Source organism: Lissotriton vulgaris, chromosome 3_1 (assembly GCF_964263255.1).
Source record: "Lissotriton vulgaris chromosome 3_1, aLisVul1.2, whole genome shotgun sequence".
NCBI lineage: Eukaryota > Metazoa > Chordata > Amphibia > Caudata > Salamandridae > Lissotriton > Lissotriton vulgaris.
Window position 1 is genome coordinate 152263431 of NC_141689.1, and position 19065 is coordinate 152282495.

Genomic DNA, 19065 nt, shown 5'->3' on the forward strand with positions numbered 1-19065 from the left:
TCACACACTGCTGACAAAAGAGATAGTAAATTATTTTGGGATACTGTTAATTCCGCTCTCCTAAAGAATGATTCCTTTCCTGAATTGCTATCACATGTTGCATTTGATGCCTGGGTTGCTCACTTCTCTAGAATTGTAACCTCTTAACAGCAGATATGGAGATCATGCTAAATAAAGACCAGTTGATGTGGCCCCCTCACCTTTGGACAATATGAATTAGGAAGGAAAGTAATAAGGTAAGGCCCCAGGCCCAGACGGGGTCTCAGTTGATCTCTTTAAGATCACTATTGATTTATGGGCACCAATTCTCACTAGAGTTTTTAACATGGCTGCGATGACAACGATTCCGCCCTCATGGGGTACGTCCATTATAGTAACCATCTAAAAAGAGGGTGATAGAGCAGACACTAATAATTATCAGCCAATCTCAATACTAGATTCATCAGTAAAAGTGATGAGCAAAATTTTGCTAAAAGACTAGAAAAATGGGCTTATGATTGCTCAATACTTTCACCAGCAAAGTTTGGTTTTAGGAAATGTGTGGGGACCCTTGAGCAATGTTTGAATTTGGATCTACTTATAGGGAAGTATACATGTGCTAAAGGCGGAAGACTATATCTCTGTTTTGCTGACTTGAGCAGCGCTTTTGACCTAGTGGATCATACTGTTCTTTGGACCACTTTGCTTGCCATGGGGGCGCCTAAGCCAATCATTTGCTTTCTGGCAAGATTATATGAGAATCTGGTTGCAGTCAGACGTGGAATTCAGCAAGGCTGCGTACTTGCCCTACTGTCATTTTCTTTATGTATAAATGGGGTGGGCCAGATATTACAATCAGTGCATGCTGATGCCCCACATTGGCTGGGCACCCAATACCAGTGCTCTTGTATGCAGATGATGCTGTCTTGCTGGCCATGACCCCGGTGGGGTTGCAACGTTTAATGGATGCTTGGGGGGATTTTATTGCTGCTAGAAAACTGATTAAACAATAAAAGTAAAATCTATACCAGTCGCCGGTGGCCTCAGTTGATACTTTTTGCTATCTGGGCATCACTTTCTTGGGTAATGGCTCATGGTACTGCGAAAGTACCAGGAGCAAAATTAATAAAAGCATCCATGGCGTTTTTAGATTCTCAGCTAAGCTGGGCTCCAGGCCTGTTAAAGAGATGACAACAGTTTATAGGGCCAGGGTTTTATCCATTGCTACACATGGGGCCGGTGTGCGGGGCTACTATAATAGTAAAGCACTTCAGATGGAGGAAAATGGTTTCCACAAGCGTCTCCTTTGTTTACCCGCCTCGGCTTCCTCTGAGATCATTAATAGAGAATTTGTGTTACAGTACATTACAGAGTTAGTTGCACTCCGCCCCCTGATGCTCCGGTGCTCTATATGGTCCAAAGAGGAAACCTGTTTTACAAAGTCTATCATATTAGATTGCCTTAACCAGGATAAAGTATCTGCGAATCAATGGTTATGCTGCATTGATTTTATGTACAGTAAATTGTTTAAGATGTCAGTCTGGACTAACCCCCTGCTTGTAACATCACTTGGTAAGTCGTCTATTAGAGAGCCTTTTATGAATCAGAAGAGGGCAGCCCGGGTGGATTGCGAGATAAGGAAAGCAACTGTTAAGTTTAACCTAACACTTAATGTCATGGAGTGCTGTTAGAATGTCTGACCAATATACCCAATCTTATGCACCATTTGGTATTAGTTAGATTCAGATTGGGAATTGTCCATCATCATGTTGCTTTCGCTAATGTGAAAATGTGTCCTCTGGATTCGACCCCTTGCCCATGTGATGGACAGAGTAGACAAAGCACTGTGCACTTTATGTTGTTCTGTGGTTTTTATTCGGGAATCAGAAGTTATTATTTAAAACCACTTTTGCTTGAGTATGGCAATGGATCGCATATGGCTGCCTTAAAGTATCTGTCCGAATTAAATGATGCCAGGGGTTGTCTTAATGTAGCACTTTTTATTATTGATGCAATTACTATACGCAAAAGTATTGTTGCCTTGTGACTTAACCCAGTTTTAATGGAGACTATACCCTCTTGAAAAAAATATTTTAAGTGCTTTTAAGTACGATCAACTCTTTTATATCGTATATTGAGTATTGCCTTGTATAATCTTTTCTAAACGGTGTTGCTATTTATGCAGCTTTTCATTCATGTATACTCTTATAGTTGTTTTAAACAAACCGAATACAATTTTGAATTGATTGACCCTCTGTGTCTATCTGTAATCAGTGGTCTGCACTTCCCTTTCTGCACGCTGCAGGTGCCTGAGCTTAATACTCAGAACTGGCAGTGAATGTGCAGAGGAAAGAAAGGTTGGCACCACTTGGAGAGCGGCTTCGCATCTTCCAAGGACGCAGTAGCCAAGGTGCATGATTACAATCCAGGAAAATACATTTCCCAAGAATATTCAAAATATAATGCTGATAGGCAGATGCATTCTTCCTGCAGACAGGTCCTTGGTCTCAGAGCTCGTAGAAATCTATGGATATTGTTTGTCCTTGCCTCGCAGGAACACCACATGCTATGTACCCAGCGCTATGTTTCATTTTGTACTGTGTTTTTTCGTATAGAATTACTATTTCACATATTGTTATTGTTAGGTAATTTTATATAGCGTGCAGCTGCCTCAGTGAAGGGGCGTCCCGGCGCTTGCAGCAGTGCCAATAGAAAGCAAGGGCTAGATCGTATGGAATAGGTAGGTCTTGACAGCCTTGCAGAAGGACAGCAGGCAATCTAAACCCCGAATCTGAACAGGGAGAGAGATCCATAATTTAGCGGCAAGAAATCGAAATGACCGGCCCAAAGCTCTGAGGCGCTTTACATGGGGGACCGCGGCAAGGGATTGCTACGCCAAGCGTAGCTGGCAAGTAGGGACATAGGGGACTAGCATATTAGACAGGATCTCAGGGGAGGACAGCTTTTTTAAAAGTCAGGCATAGAGATTTAAATTGAATCCTTTGGGGCATGGGTAGCCAGTGAAGGCACCTGATGCAGAGCTAGTCCTGGGGAGCCTCAACAGGACTCGAGCAGCCATGTTCTGTACTCGCAGCAGGTGCGTGACTTCAGCCTTATTGGCGCCTAACATCCGTGAGTTGGCATAACCTAATCTAGATGGGATTGTCGCCTGGACTATCAACTGTCGGGTAGAAGGATCAAAGAAGCCCAACAAGGGCCTCAGACCCCGCAGAAGTCCGAAGCAAATACCAGTGATCTTCTTGGTATGTTCCTGGAACCCAAGAGTGGAATCAAACCTGATCCCTAAATGTTTTACTGCCGACTTGGTGGTAGGAGTGAAACCCAAAAAGGCTTGGGTCTGGTTACTACCTGGCCTAGACCACTCTAATTTGATAAACAACAAAGATGACCAGGTTAGTTCATTCAATATTTTGACACCAAACCTAGCCAAAAATCCTAAGCGGGCAGCATTTTCATTCTGATAATTTTTACTTATTTACATATATATTTTTTTTCATTTTTTTCATTTTAATATGTTCAAAAGCAAGACACTGTTGTCAAAACATTTTACACCATCAATACAAACACATATTACAAACAATGAAAATGAAAAACATTCATATAGCCACCATATACAAATGGGGAAGGGGGATGCCTCCAAATATTTCATTCATGGGGCACCAGTCCTAATAGCATATATACAAACAGGCGGCCAATCACTAGTTTCTACAGGCCTGCTTATCGACTACGCCGGAAACTATTTTTTATCAGGGTCTAATTGCGGGGAGGATTTTATCCTAAGCTACATTCCTGCAACACCCATTATAGTTCATGTTCCAGCGCAGAGTCAACGCGTTTCGAAACCTAAGTCTGTTCGGGGGTTCTCCTCAGCACATGGACTGGAGGTGGCCTTCACTGTGAAGCATAAAACAATAAAAATTGGTGTAAGTGGGGATTTATCTATTATACTCTGTTAAACTCAGACACCACCTATAACACCTGAAAATACCTGTGTGACTTGGTGGTAGGGGCAGTCCCCAGAGAAGCCGGCCACCAATGCTTGCTCCAGAGCCCTTTATCCTTCACCACCAACAGTACTTCTGACTTGTTGGCATTAAGTTGCAGGCAGTTTTCCGTCATCCAATGCGCAATTGCCGCTAGGCCATCCCGGAATCGTACAGCTCCCAGAGTATGGTCATCCGAGAGGGCCACCACCAGTTGCGTATCATCGGCGTACGAGATCACGGTCAAGCCATGATCCCTCGCCACCGCCGCCAAGGGTTGGACATAAAGGTGGAACAACACGTGGCTTAAGGCCGAGCCCTGGGGAACCCCCTGCTTGATATCACGGGCTTGAGCGAGGTAGGGGGGACGAAACCTGGAATGATCTGTCAGATAAGAAAGAGCGAAACCACTCCAAGGCCAGGCGCACCACCCCCGCCTCCTCTAACCGGCGCAGGAGGATCTGATGAGAGACCGTGTCAAACGCGGCACTAAGATTGAGTAAAATAAGGGCCGCGGTTTGACCCTCATCCAGGATGGTCCGCAGGTGTTCATTTATGGCTAGCAGCGCAGTCTCGGTACTATGACCAGGGCGGAAACCATTCTGGGAGCGGTCCAAAGCACCTGTGTTGTTCAAATAACCTGAGAGGATGGTATTAGTGTGGGCCTCAGCGATTTTAGTGACCCAGGGCAGAAGGGATATGGGTCGAAAATTTTCCGGTTTAGTAGGATCGAGTGATGTTTTTTTCAGCAAGGGGACCACTCTGGCTTGTTTCCATGCTGAGGGCACCAACGCCGTAGTGAAAGAGGCATTGATGATCTGCCGCAGAGGTGTCATTAGAGCAGGCAGAGTATCCCTAAATTGGGCTGGCCTCATGGGATCTATAGGGGATCCTGATTTAACCTTTTTGCTCAGGGTGAGAAACTCATCCTGGGAGATGGAGGGGATGGTCCAGAGGGCAGATAGGGAAGGTGAAAAAAATGGCTTCGACTTTCTGCACGAAAAAAGTGGCCAAATCCTCGCATTGTTGCTCAGACGTAATCCACGGCGTTGAGGGATCCTTCCTAGTTGCAAAGTTGTTGAGAATTTTAAAGATGCTTTTTAGCGGATTCTTACTTGACTTCATCTCATTAGTGAGATAAGCTGATCGAGCCCGATGTATGGCCTTATTTAATTTAATTTAATTTAATTTGCGTGTTTATATAGCGCTAGAATCACTCCCGGGGGAGAATCTCCGCGCTTCGACCGCTGCGAAACCCTTCCTGGCTTCCCTGAGAGATGGTCCCTTAATGGGTATCTCCAGGGTGAAACCAGGCATCCCCGGCGGTCTGGTGGGGCCGTTAGTGAAGATGAGGCAAGCTAATGCCCAGAGTTGCCGAGTGTGATCGCTGATGAGAGTGGGCACCGAGGCGAGAGAATTATCGAGTCCGCTGACCCTGGTCCAGAAACCTGCCGCGCCGGGAATCGAACCCTGGTCCCGGGCCGTCCTCTGCTCTCGGTTCTGCCGCCTCTAACCAGTGAGCCACACTACTTCTACTACTACTACTACTACTATGGTAGTGTTTGATTGCATCCCGATACATCTTTTTAGCCCCAAGGTCATAGACCTTTCTCCAGGCCCGTTCTAATTTCTTACAGCTGCTGCGCAGAGCTGCCAGTGAATCGTCACACCTGGGGTTGGAATTGGAGCAGCGTCCGATAGACCATTTGGCAGGGATCGGAATGTCCAAGGCCTGTGATATCCAGTCACAGAAGGATTTATACGCTTGCTCAGGGTCTGTGTCTAGGATGGGGTAGGAGACGCCAGGATAGAGAGCAAATCCTCTTTTTTAAGTTTGTGCCAGCAGCGCCTAAAAGTGGCCTTGGTATGAGTTCTAAATGTAGGCTCAAGAGTGGAAAAAGGATAGTAACTAAAAAAAGGTTGGTCCAACACACTGGGCTGGGTATCTTGACCAGAAGAGAAGAGATGTTTGAGAAGACTGGGTCAAGTAAATGTCCTGCAGAGTGGGTGGGCACCACTAACAACTGGCTAAGTTGACAAGCCGCCAGGTACGCCAGTGAACTGCCACCTTTGGGGTCATTTGGACAATCAAAGTGAAAATTAAGGTCACCAATGAGGCTAAAATTCTTAGCTGTCAATGCCAAGGAGCCTACGGCTTCAATGATGGCTGACTTAAATTCCAAAATAGGTCCGGGGGAGCGATAAACTAAAAGACCTGAGAAAGAGGAGTGGGCATTGAACGAGATGACAAAGCGAGCGCACTCGCACCCGGCCACATCCTCCCTAAACAGTGAACAGTGGTAGCAAAAAAGACAGCTATTCCCCCGCCTCTAGTTTCCCTATTAAGTGTCAGAGTGCTGAACCCTGGGGGGGGAGCGAGGCCCGGCCTTATGTTCCCCGTGCCTCCTTCTTGTGTGTACTGCTTTGTTTTAAACTTTCAATAAAGAATTGTGAAACAGACTGAATGCAGAGAAGTATTCTTAGGAATCCAATTGTGCTGTGGAAACAAACACTATTTGTCAAAGTACTGTTTCAGGGATATATTTAAAGGAGTATAAACTAATTTTCTTTTTTCACACCTTTGCTTATCTACTCGAGGAAAGGGAGGGATCCTCGTCACTTTAAAAGACTTTGATACTTTACACATTATGTTTATATTATATTAAGGTAGTGATATGAGAATAGAGAAGTGATCCTTTGTAATCAGTATGAACTTTACAATTCTGATAAATGTTTGGTATATCACAGTTTAAGAAAGTTACCTCAAATTTATATTCAAACCAGGAAGTGTGTTCCCATGAAACATAAGCTAGTTATCTGATCAGTGGCAGGAGTCAGACAATTTCGAACTCTTAATGACCTTTCTTTAATAGCATTTCAGTTTCAGGAATACAGAGTCCCATCATAAAATAGCAAGTCAGAGACATAGGGCTATTATGCAGGTATATCGCTTACAATAATAATAATAATAAAGGGGTTTGTAAAGCGCCTGGTGACGCCGTCCCGGCGTGTCCCCGCGCTGTGGAGAGAGCGGCAGGTGAGAGTAGGAGGCCCTAAAGGGTATACAGGTGGGTCTTTAAAAGTTTCCTAAATATGGTTTCAGTCTCTGCTAGCCTGATGTTCATTGGGAGAGAGTTCCATTTGTTGGCTGCCATCACACGAAAGGAGCGGCCTCCCATTCTGGCTTTTTTTATCCGGGGGATTTTAAGTAGACCAGTTCCCCTAGAGCGAAGTGCTCTATTGGGCTCGTAAGGGATGGCTAGATCCGTCAGGTATTCAGGGGCTTTATGTGAGGTTATCCTATAGCATATTAAGAGCGCTTTGAATAGGATCCTCTTTTTTATAGGAAGCCAGTGGAGAGCGGCCAAGGTAGGCTTTGAGGCTGCTCTTTTGGGTAGTCTGAGAACTAGCCGTGCTGCCGTGTTTTGGAGAACCTGCAGTCTTCTGATGTTCTTTTCCGTTGTCCCTAAAAGTAGCACATTGCCGTAATCAATACGGGAGGTGACTAAGGCTTGGGTCATGGTGCGTCTGGCCTCTAAAGGAAGAAGGTCCAAAGTACGGTTTAGGGTCTTCAGAACCCCAAAACATTTCCCTACTACTTTATGGACATGGCCATCAAAGGAGAGTTTGGGATCAACCCAGAAACCCAAGTTCTTTGCTTCCTTGCAAGGGGTAGGTAAAGGACCAAGACAAGGTGGCCACCATTCCTGAGTCCAACTAGCATCATTTCCTCCTATCACAAGAACCTCTGTTTTAGAGCCATTGAGCTTCAAGCAGTGTTGGTCCATCCAGCCTGCAAGCTCCTGCATGCAGGTTTTGAAGTTGGCGGCTGCCAAGGTGGGAGCTTGGGATAGGGAAATAAGCAGTTGGGTATCGTCGGCGTAGGATACTAATTCTATGCCGTACGATTGAACCACATTTGCCAACGGGGCCATGTAAAGGTTGAACAGGGTGGGGCTCAGGGCAGAGCCCTGAGGCACCCCCTGTTCTAAGGCAATGCTGTCTGAGAGGAATGTGCCTCTCTGAACCTGGAAGCAGCGGTCTGTGAGGAAAGCTTTCAGCCAGCCTAGTGCCGCCTTGGTAACCACATCTTTGTTTAGACACTGTAGCAAGATGGAATGTGCTACAGTGTCAAACGCAGCACTGAGGTCCAGCATAATGAGTGCCATCGTGTGACCCTCGTCAGCTCCTGCCCGTAGAGTTTCAGTCGCTTTCAGGAGGGCTGTCTCAGTGGAATAGCTCGTCCGGAAACCAGATTGGGAGCTATGCAGGGAGTTATTAGATTCTAAGTGAGCCATAAGTTGTTTATTGGCTATTTTTTCTGCCACTTTCGCTAGGTAAGGTAAGAGAGAGATGGGTTGTAGGTTTTCCAGGGTATCCTGGCTCACATTGGGTTTCTTTTTGATTGGTAGTACTATTGCTTTCTTCCAATCTTCCGGAAGGCAGGCTGATGAAAAGGAGACTTGGATAACGTGCCTGAAGTATGGTTCCAATACTTTTAGACTTTCTCCAAGTACTTTCGGAGGGGCCGGGTCACGGGGGGAGCCCGACTTGATGCTTTTACAGATGCTTACAAGCATTTCAGGAGGGGGGGACCGAAAAGCACTGTAGGCATGACTCTGTAAGACTAACTCCTTCACTTTCCGTAAAATCATGACCAGATGTCAGGTTTCCAGAAAAGTTGGCATAGATGTCGGTTATTTTCCCAGAGAAGTATTTGGCAATTTTATTGCAGGTTTCCACAGAGTCAGTGTGGGACGTATTATCAGTTGTGAGCACAGAGATTTCTTTAAAGATTTTGAAGAGCTCTCTAGAGGAGTTCTCTGCTTCCCCAATGCAAATTTTATAATGCAAGGCTTTGGTAGTACGTATTTTTTTATTATCGTCCTTTTGCGCTTTTTTATATTGCGTTTTAATAGTCGGGCAGAAGTTGATGCGCCATTCCCGTTCTAATTTTTTACAGGCGGATTTAGCTACCTGGAGTTCAGGAGTATACCACGGGGTGGATTTTCTCGCATTCTTAGAGTTTTTCATATTTCGAATAGGAGCAGTGTTATCTAGGGCCGTTAAAATCCGGTTCTGTAGACGACTATAGGCTGTTTCACAGTCTATGCCTCCTGGAGGTCCTCCTGTTTCGAGTATTTCGTTAAAAGTGTCCTGGGAGAAATTTTTCCATTTCCGACACAGGTAACGGTGATCACAGTCTTTTTTAGGATCAGACTCAGGTAACTGAATGTGAAACGGAATTAGGGAGTGATCAGACCAGGGTACCGGTATCGGAGATTGAGCTTGCACTCCGGTCCAGTTCCCGAAGATGGGGTCCTGGAGATGTCCAAGTCTATGAGAGGGGTCATGATTTTTTAGGTCTAGTTGTAGGGAGTGAAGTTCTAACCTGATGTCTTTAGCATCTTTGTCAAGGAGATCATCAAAGTGAACATTCATGTCACCAAGCACCAAAATCTACTCTTTCTTATTGCTAGGTGTGCTGTGGCTTCTGTCAGACTAGTCGTGAAATCATACAGCCTACCTGGGGGTCTGTACACAAGAATGCCCGAGAGGGAGTGTTGTGGTCCTATGATGATAGTGAAAGAGCCTGCTTCACAGTGATCGATCGTTAGGGGAGATAGGGAACATTCCATAGGAGCTTTAATGGCAATTGCTATACCTTTAATGGTAATTGCTATACCTCCACCCCTGCCATCTTTCCTATACAATAGCGTTGAGATATTAGCAAGGTATATTAAGCAATTGGTAGACGCTGTGATACATGAGGCCTTCATTACAAGTTGGGTGAAATAGGTGAGGTATTTACCACATGCAGTAAATACCATCAACCTGGACTGGTACTTACCACCTACGCCAAGAACGTCTGGATCATCATTGACAACAAACTTGAAAAGACCGTCCTAGTCAACGCTGTCACTGCCTCATGCTTCCATGCCCTGAAGATGCTGAGGAAGATTTTCAATTGACTCCCAGTCAGCACCCGGAATACTGTCACACACGCCCTTGTCACCAGCATGCAGAAGTATGGGAACACCCTCTATGCCAGGATCAACAAGTAACTACCCAGAATGCTGCAAACTATTCAGAGCTCTGCGTCCCAAATCTCACTCAACCTCCCACACCGTACATGCCACACACTACATCTAAAGAATCTTAACTGGCTTCCCATACACAAACGAGCACAATTCAATCTCCTCCATCACTTTTAAGGCACTACATAACACCGGGCCAACAATTGGATCTGCTTTCACAAACCTTTCAGACACCTGCGCTCATCCGTATTCCTACTTGCATATGTCTTGTGCATATGGAAAACCAGATCCAGCAGTCATGCCTTCTCCTACATCGTTCCTAAAGCGTGGAATGACCAGCAGCAACACAACAGTGCTTCCTCACTTCTTTAATTCCGACAGCAAGGTGAAGACCTGGCTTTTCGATTAGTCCCACTCGGCCCTTGGTTTGGCTAGACTCACACCTGGTCAGCAAATGACACTCTCCCGCTCTACACATCTGCATTACCTAACCATGTGTGACAAATACCTCCAAGCCTGACTTTTTATCTTGCAAATGAGGTATTTAACAGACCAAATTCTGCATGTTTGTCTTTTATACAGACCCTTTCCACCGATCCATTTCAGCATGTTTGACCTGCTGCAAATTATCAGGGGAATGCTGTGAGGCTAAGATAATTTCAATCCCAATCCCTGTGCAAACCCATGCACAGGGCACTGCTCCATTTAATCAGGGCAAGAACCCCTTAACCTTGTCTTTAGAAATACCCTCTGACCCAAAAGAGGTCAGTACCAAGCAGAATGATGACTCAGAGTGGTGATATCCAGGGTCTCTGTCATCGGCCTTATTCCATCCCCCGTTCTGACCCTCTGCCAAAAACCAGCATATTCCTCTTGTGTATGAATGGCTGTGGATTTACAGAGGTGCAGAAACATTTGTCAATCCTGACGGGCCAGGTGAGTGCTTTCTGACACTATCTTCTTTGTATTCTCCATCAAGTCATCTCATTTATTTTTTCTTCTCACAGAATTATCAAGACCAATTCATTTGTTCAATCATGCATTGACTTTGGTAATTAACTGTAATTAGGGGTGGGAAAGGAGTAATTTTAACCCCTTTGCTGCTGATGACGAGCTTAGCTCGTCATCAGCCACGGTGGTCGTGTGCGGATGGCGAGCTTAGCTCGTCACGTAACGCGGCTTTTCGTAAATTGCCGCAAACAGCGGGAAAAGCTGCCGCAGCGATGCGGTTAAAGCACAGTTAAAGGATGACCGAACAGCATGATAAAATAATCATACAAGAACATGGTAAAAGGGTGGGCATGTACAAAAGCTACACAGTAGAGCACTTATATACTACAGATATGACGCAGGAAGCCAAACTTTGCTGATGCCTTTTGTTTACATCAGTTTCCAAATAATTCCCATGATGAGCATAGCCTTGTAAATCATTTATGGGATATTTGGCTAGCTCCGCTTTTGAGATAGAATAGGCAGCACCACATTACTCTGGCAACCATGTAATATATTTACATGCCAACGTAAGCCTATATTTTTGCCCTTTTCTCAACTTAAGTTTAGTAGAGCACTCGAATGCCTGAATTTGTCCATTCAGTTTAACCGGACACAATAATATATCAGGCATTACTGTCACCAAAATGGAGATGTTAATTTTGTAAGATAACAATACACTTCGTAAATAATCTACTATTTATATGCTTGTGCCTTCAATATTTACCCCTTGAATGCCCCTAGTATGCAAGATGTCATTCTTTTTTTTAAATATAAATCTTTTTATTAGTGGCAACTTAGTAAAAGTTACATACAAAGTTTTAGGTGTTCGAAGAATACACATTTGTGTCTACACAAGTTATGGGTAATCATTCCTGTAGTATACAACAATGCAAGTTCGTTTTTCTCAATTTTCATTAGATACAGGTTCATCAAGGAGGGGGATGGGGGGAAAGAAGAGGGGGAGCACAGATGTTACCTCGATAGGCCCTCCTTTTATCCCATATTTGAGTCCACTTTTTCGGACATCCCCAGGAGACATACACTGTTTTTTCACGAAACGTGTACCAGTCCATATCTTTCCTCCATGAATTTAGACCTGGAGCTTCACTCATCCCCCATATTCTGGCAACATTGTGCTTGGCCACGATATCACCCAGCGTTGCCCATAATTTCTCTTTGTTACTCAAATCTGACGGCCCCCACACATTCAGTAAACACCTCCTTGCCTCTACAGTCAGGCCCAGTCCCGACACTTCTTCCATACACTTGAGGACGTCTGTCCAGTATTTGCTAATGTAGGTACATTCCCAGAGTATATGTAGGAATGTGCCTTCTCGCCCACATTTTCACCTGCTTCGTGAGTCCTCCCCATATAACATCATGACCAACGCTGGTCCCGAATAATATACTCTATGGAGTACTTTTAATTGCCCCAGTTTGAGGCGTGATGACATTGCAACCTCCTTGGGGGAAACCAAGGCCTCCAACCAGTCCTCGTCGTCCAAGTTCTGACAGATCGTCCTCCCATTTCCCACGGAGCGTTATGAGTGGATCGGAAACATTATTGATTAACTTCCGGTAGGTCAGGGATATTGATTTTTTAGGCAGATACGGGCCGAGGAGTCTGTCCTCTATTAGCGTTGCTTCAGGAATTGTCTCCCCTAACGGAATACATGCTCGCCGGGCATGCCTCACCTGGAGATATCTATATATTTACATTGTTGCCAATTCATACTCTTGTTGCAGCACAGAGAATGGTATCACCTTGCCTTCCATCCACAAGTCACCCACCCGAGACAGCCTGATCACATCCCATTTGTCAAACCCCTTAGTGTTCCGAAGGGTTCCAGCAGGTGTGAGTCCCACAGGGGGCGGCCTGCGAAATTTTCTTGGCCCAACCCATACTTTTATGAGCTGTATGTCATATCTGGACAGAGTGCGAGGTGGGTACCATCAGTTGCAGTTTAGCGGCTCTAGAGTAAAGTGCCCTGACATAGGATCCACCCGGTAGGATCCATCTATCCATTCGGTATCCCGGATCATCATATGGTTGGTACGTGCATTGATTTATGGCTGCAAATTGCACAGCCCAATAGTATTTTTTGATATCAGGAAGCCCAATCCCTCCATCGTAACAGCCCTTTACCAGTTTAGTGAATGATATTTGCGGTTTTCCATTAACAAGATTTCATTCTGAAATAATTTATGTCTTCAATAATTAGCATTCAGTCCTCTGCTCCTTCAATACTCTAGCCTTAAATGTCCCACAACCTCAGTACTTCATCATTTAATGTGCCGTGTCTTCAGTATTCCACCCTGTATTCCACTCTTGTCTTCAATATTACGTTGTTCAATGCTCTACATCTTCAACAGTCCAACTAACTATTAGGGCTCAACCATTCCATATTTCAATGTTCAACTATGTGCTATGCTATCAATATTCCACTTTCCAATATTCCTCGATTGAATATTAAAGCTTCAATAATCCACCATTTGATCATTATTTGGCATCCCATTTCTCAACTTTCCATCATTCAATATTCCAACATTAGTTTTCAATCCATTAACAAATGCATCATTCATTGTGCCATATCTTACACATTGTATTTTTCAGTGTTTCAAGTCTTCAAGATTTCTACCATTTCACATATCGTTCCTCTGTTCAGTATTTCATCTTATAATCTTCTGCTGTTCAATAGACTACCCTTCAATGTCCCATCCCTCAATATTCCATTCTTTAACATCCCGCTTTCCATCATTCTGTATTACATCTTTAAACGCAACATTCTTCAATGTTGCATTCTTCAAAGTCCTGCTATTCAATATTCCACCCTTTAAAATGTCAGTCATAAGTGTTCCAACCTTCATGTTCTCTCTTTAATGTTTCACCATTTAATAACACATCCTTTAATTTGCACCTTTTCAAATTCTATCCCTAACGATTTTGCTTCTTAAGGGTGTTAGTACTTCACCCTTCAATGTTCATCCTTTGAAATTCCACCATTCAATGCCCCCTCTTTCCATGCTCATGCTTAAATCCCCCACTCTTCAATGTTACAGTATACAAACGTCTATCATTTTAAGGGAACACCCATCTATTTCCAATGTCACATATTCCACCTTCAGTGTTCCATCCTTGAATGGTCCAGGTGTCAATATTCTGCATTTCAATATTCTGTTCTTCAAATGCCCATCTTGTAATATGTTTCTGATTAATCTGCCACCCTTCAATATTGCATCACTAAATGTTCTATTCTTCAAATGTCTTCCGTTACGTTTTCAACCCTTCAAAATGCTGTCCATCAAGGCATTATCCATACATTTTCCACCACTCAGGATCCTGCCTTTAAATATTCAACCTACCATTATCCCATCCTTAACCCCTTGGCCGCGGTGGTAATTCTGCTGCGGCGCTAGGGCTCAGGGGGGCCGCGCGGCGCCGCCATGCTCGTGACTGAACCGCTCCGTCACGAGCCGCGGTGGCGCTGAGCTTATGACAGAATGGTTCAGTCACGGCCCCGCACGCCTAATAGAACGCTCAGCGTAGGCGCGTAATTGCCGCCGTGCAGGCGCGGCGGCCGGGCCGTGACGGAACCATTCCGTCACCAGCGCAGCACCACCGTGGCTTGTGACAGAATGGTTCCATCACGAGCATGCAAGGGTTAAATAGTCTAGTTGTTAATATTACACTCTTCCTAGATCAACCCTTTTATGTTCCACCTTTCAATGTTTCTTCCTTCAATATGACATCTTTAGATACTTTACACACACAGTGCTAGTGGTCTTGAACGTATCATGCTACAACCGGTACTGGTTAAGGTTGTCTATGACCCGCCGCGTCATAAGAACACATAAGAACATGGCATATTGATACGAAGGAATCCTCAGTATCTATTGAGTTGCCTCTGGTTGAAGTTGTTAACCTCTTCACTGTGGCGCAAATTCCGCTGCAGTGCTGGACATTCCAATCGCAGGCGTGGTCAGAACGGCTCCCGGCCATCATGAGGACTCGCCCACCGTGACTCATGACGGCCAGGAGCCATCATGAGCATGGAAGAGGTTAAAAAGGTTTTGAACAACTTGATATTTTCACATGGCACTCGGCGTCTAGATTCTGGGACTCGGTGCTCGTCATAAAGATAGGGGTGTGGGAACAGATGCACAGACTTTTTCTACATATCTCAACATAGATCTGTAATGAAGGTGTGTTCATCTTTAACAGACATAAGCAACTGAATATACTTTTCATTGGTTATTTTTCTGTAGTGTGTGACATGCACACAAGCTTGCTGGTCAGTGTGAATATGAACAGTACATACCAGCAAATCTTTTTCAATCTCTTCAGATAACTCTGCCAGTTTCTCCTCCCTGTTGTCTAAGGATGTGCTTGCCTCATGGTGGCGCCTTTTCCACTCGCTGAAATAGTTTTTATCTAAGTCTTTGTAGGCCAGGACGAGAGTACGCAGGCCATCTCCAGCAAACTCCTGTCAAAGGATACAGAGGTCAAGAGAAGGTATATACCCAAAACATAGTCAGAAAGGGGGACAATGTTTACAAATCATTGGAGAGTTTGTCCAGTTTGACGAGGCAAATGGTAAACATTGAATCAATCATGGAACATTGCCGCAAGTTAGTTTGACTATAATGTATTGCGTGTGGAGGAAAGCCATAGGATGACGTGTGACCCTTAAACATAACCGGCTCATTCTAGTGTGTACATATATAGATCGAATTACCACTTTGCAGATATGATTTGTTTGATGGATAATGTCTATCACACAATGTGTCATATACAAAGACCTCAAAGAGAAAGCCATGAAAGTTTGAGAACATAGATTTATATGGCAAATATTGATGAACTCTACAAAGGGTACACAATGGCCTTGTCCAATGGCATGGCAGGTAGCTCCTGAGAACGACCAGCAGAGTGGAGGAAAGATGCACAACAGATAATGTAGCACTGATAATGAGAGAGAAAAGGGACTAAAATAGGGGTTTGCATCAGTGCCTATTGCAGGGACCGAGTGGCTCTTTCTCAACACAGCCAATGGAGTACTTACTAGTATAAAACAGGGCCTGAGTATCATGTCATGCTGATGTGAACCATGGCATGATGCACTGGGAATGGATGCAGAAAATGTGAATGTTAGCATAACTTCTTGTTACATATCCCACAACTGTGGTCCAAATGCAACAGGTTCTCCGTTTGAGAGTGAAATGAGTGGCTTTAAATCAGAATCCATGGGGTTACATTTAAAATAATGTGGTTCTGTGAAAACAGGGCACACAGATTATGCAATAAATATTAAAAACACTAAACATCTTCTATGGGTTCCACACACCCGGAAGTGAATGCGTAATTTTCAAATACACATTCTGTTGTTATGCAGTGACCATATGTAGCATTAGGAATGTTCCTGCTGCATTAGATAGAGTAATTGACACTCACATTGAGATGTTCAGTGGTGGTGTCCTTCAAGGCCTCACAGGATCTATCCAGAAGCTCATAGATAATGGTGTCCGCCCCCTTACAGTACAGCGTCAGCCTTCCGTCCGGGTCTCGCACTGCAACACAAATGAAAGATTATTAGAGCCATCCACACTGGGTCTCTCTGTCTGTCCTTTAAAGATAACCTCAAGAACATCTTCATAGGTTTTCTTTCTCATGCTAAAGAATCATGAGAAGTCATTGGCTAGCTTGTGATGACATTAATGAAAGCTGAGTGGTTACCAACTTTTGAAATTCAGAAAGCTGAAAAATTAACAAACTTCACAAATCTTCCTTCAAAGCTTTAAATGGCAGCAGACTTTTCCAGCAAAAATATTTTTACTAGAGACAAAGAAGATAGAAAAACCTACTGGCAACAGTTTTTAACCAGTTTTAAAACTTTACCAACTTTTCAAAGGGGACAAGTATGGCAAAACGTTAAGTAATACTTCAAGTAGAAGTTTGACAAACCTGCCCGCCTGATATAGACACTATTATAAATTGATATGTTTTATAAACTGCTCCATGCTTTACTTAGGTCCATATGCTAGACTATAGGAGCAATGCAAGACATTTATAAGTGTAATAATGTATAATTTCTATGTCTGTGAAATTTCCACTTCTGTGTCACCCACTTGCCCTATAGCCCTTAGGCATCAGACTATTTATGCACACTGTTGTGCCCACACAATGGGGCTGGTACGCTCTATATGAAACTAAGTATATAAATACGTATGTTTCTGAAAACTATTGTATTTCTGATGTCAGCAGGTACCCCAAGGCAATGGCTGTGTGCGGCTTTGGAATTCTTCGGTACTAAGTGTATTAAATGTACCTAAACATTTGGATCACAGATACTAGTTTTGCCCTACTTGAATAATTGGTCCTCGCTCGGCGGGACGCCTTTAGCTCCCACTGCTGATGCAATTTTCCCTCCCGAGCCCAGAGGTGCTTTATGCCTCTGCTCCTGCACGCTGATTTACTTTCACTCAGCTCTCCAAGGTGATACTCAGAGGTTACTACCTTGCTCCACTCTCTAGATACAGCCACCAAGTCCCTGCCCGCTGCATTTAAACTACAGAATGCAAAGCAGGCCGAGTTCCTCCACTCTGGGCCCATGGTGCATCCAGCCAGGCTGCATATAAGGGAACAGTAACATAGCTCCAACCTTCAACTTTCCTTTAGTATCGAATATGACTCCCAACTGGATGAGGCACAGTGAGATTTTTGTCTGCACTTAAGTATGGGATCTGGCTTGACTGCCAAGGCGGACGACATTAGGACCATTTTAGATTAGGGAGGTTCTGACCCCGGGATCCTTTTAGACCTATTGGCGGCATTTCAAACTTTCTCTCACTCAATCTCGATCAGACACTTATCGAAATTTGGAATCCGCTTTAAAGCTGTATCCCTTTATCGCTAAGAGATCCCAGTATATCCTTTTAACTCTCTCTCAATCGTTGTCTAAGCTGGTCACATGTAGTGAGCCCCCGGTCTCCTCAATCAAATTGACCCTCTTCAATATTTCTCCTCTCACTCTGTTATTCAGACTATTGCACATGACTTAATGTCTTACACTGACGATATGCACATTTTCATCTCTTTTGCAAGTTATGTCACAGACACCCAAAGCGCCCCTCACCTCGCATGGCAGCACTTTCTATCTGGATGCTCAAGAATCATCTGAAGCCCAACTGTGAAAACTGAGATCCTTTTCTTTGAACACCTCTCTTCCGCCTGGCCACCATCCTGATGGCGTCCAGGTCAAGGTTCCACACCCATCCCCACTAACTCTGTCAAAACTATGAGATCTTTGATTCTGATCTATTGTTTAAGACTTAAATGAGTCGGGTTGCTTCATCCCACTACTTGATCTTGAAAATGATCAGGAAATTCATCTCCTTCCTTCCAATATCATCTCGTAAGTCTATTATGCAAGCACTTAGTCGATCCAGACAAGACTACAACCATTAATTAGATCTATGATTACCTGACTATATTGTACAGCAGCTTCAGATCATCCAGAATGCTGCTGCCCATTTTCTCCTCGTTCTTTTCCCAAATATCAGTCTACGAGACCTCCAATGGCCTCCTAACAGGAAGTACATGGTTTTTAAGTCTCTTTATCTCATGTATAAAGTCTTTCATCATATCGCCCTGGACACTTCAGTTCTAGATTCAAACCTTACACTCTATTCCTTAGATCGGCCTGGACTTTGCTTCATCAAAGGAAATTTTTATCATCAAAGGAACCACTGCGGTGACGGAGCATTCTTCTACTTGGCTGCTGGTTCTTGGAACTGCTTCTGTCACTCCATCCAAAGACCTCTCACATTCTGGAACCTCCTTAAAACCTGTCTCTTCCAGCATTGTTAGTTCTCACTCCTCTCTACCGCTCTCTGTTCTATCTCACAATGTCTTCTACTCTGAGCTCCCGTTTACTCCATGGGTAGCAGTGTACTTTACTAGTCACTTTCATTGATTCATTCATTCATGACACTCAGTGAGCATGGCTCCCGCATTAGTCCCATGACATTCATGATGGAACCATTGTGATGGATCT

At 44.1% G+C, this 19065-nt stretch overlaps 1 protein-coding gene across 3 annotated transcripts in view; it reads right to left on the reverse strand.

Moving 5' to 3' along the window:
- The window catches only part of LOC147726133 (phospholipid-transporting ATPase ID-like), a 795656-nt gene that overhangs the window by 63253 nt on the left and 713338 nt on the right, over window positions 1–19065 (reverse strand). For all 3 annotated transcript variants that reach the window (XM_086960237.1, XM_086960240.1, XM_086960239.1), the window contains exons 17-18: window positions 16464–16579; window positions 15334–15498 (exon numbers count right to left, since the gene is read on the reverse strand). In XM_086960237.1, the coding sequence (XP_086816363.1) occupies window positions 15334–15498; window positions 16464–16579 (281 nt within the window). The remainder of the gene's footprint in view (window positions 1–15333; window positions 15499–16463; window positions 16580–19065) is intronic.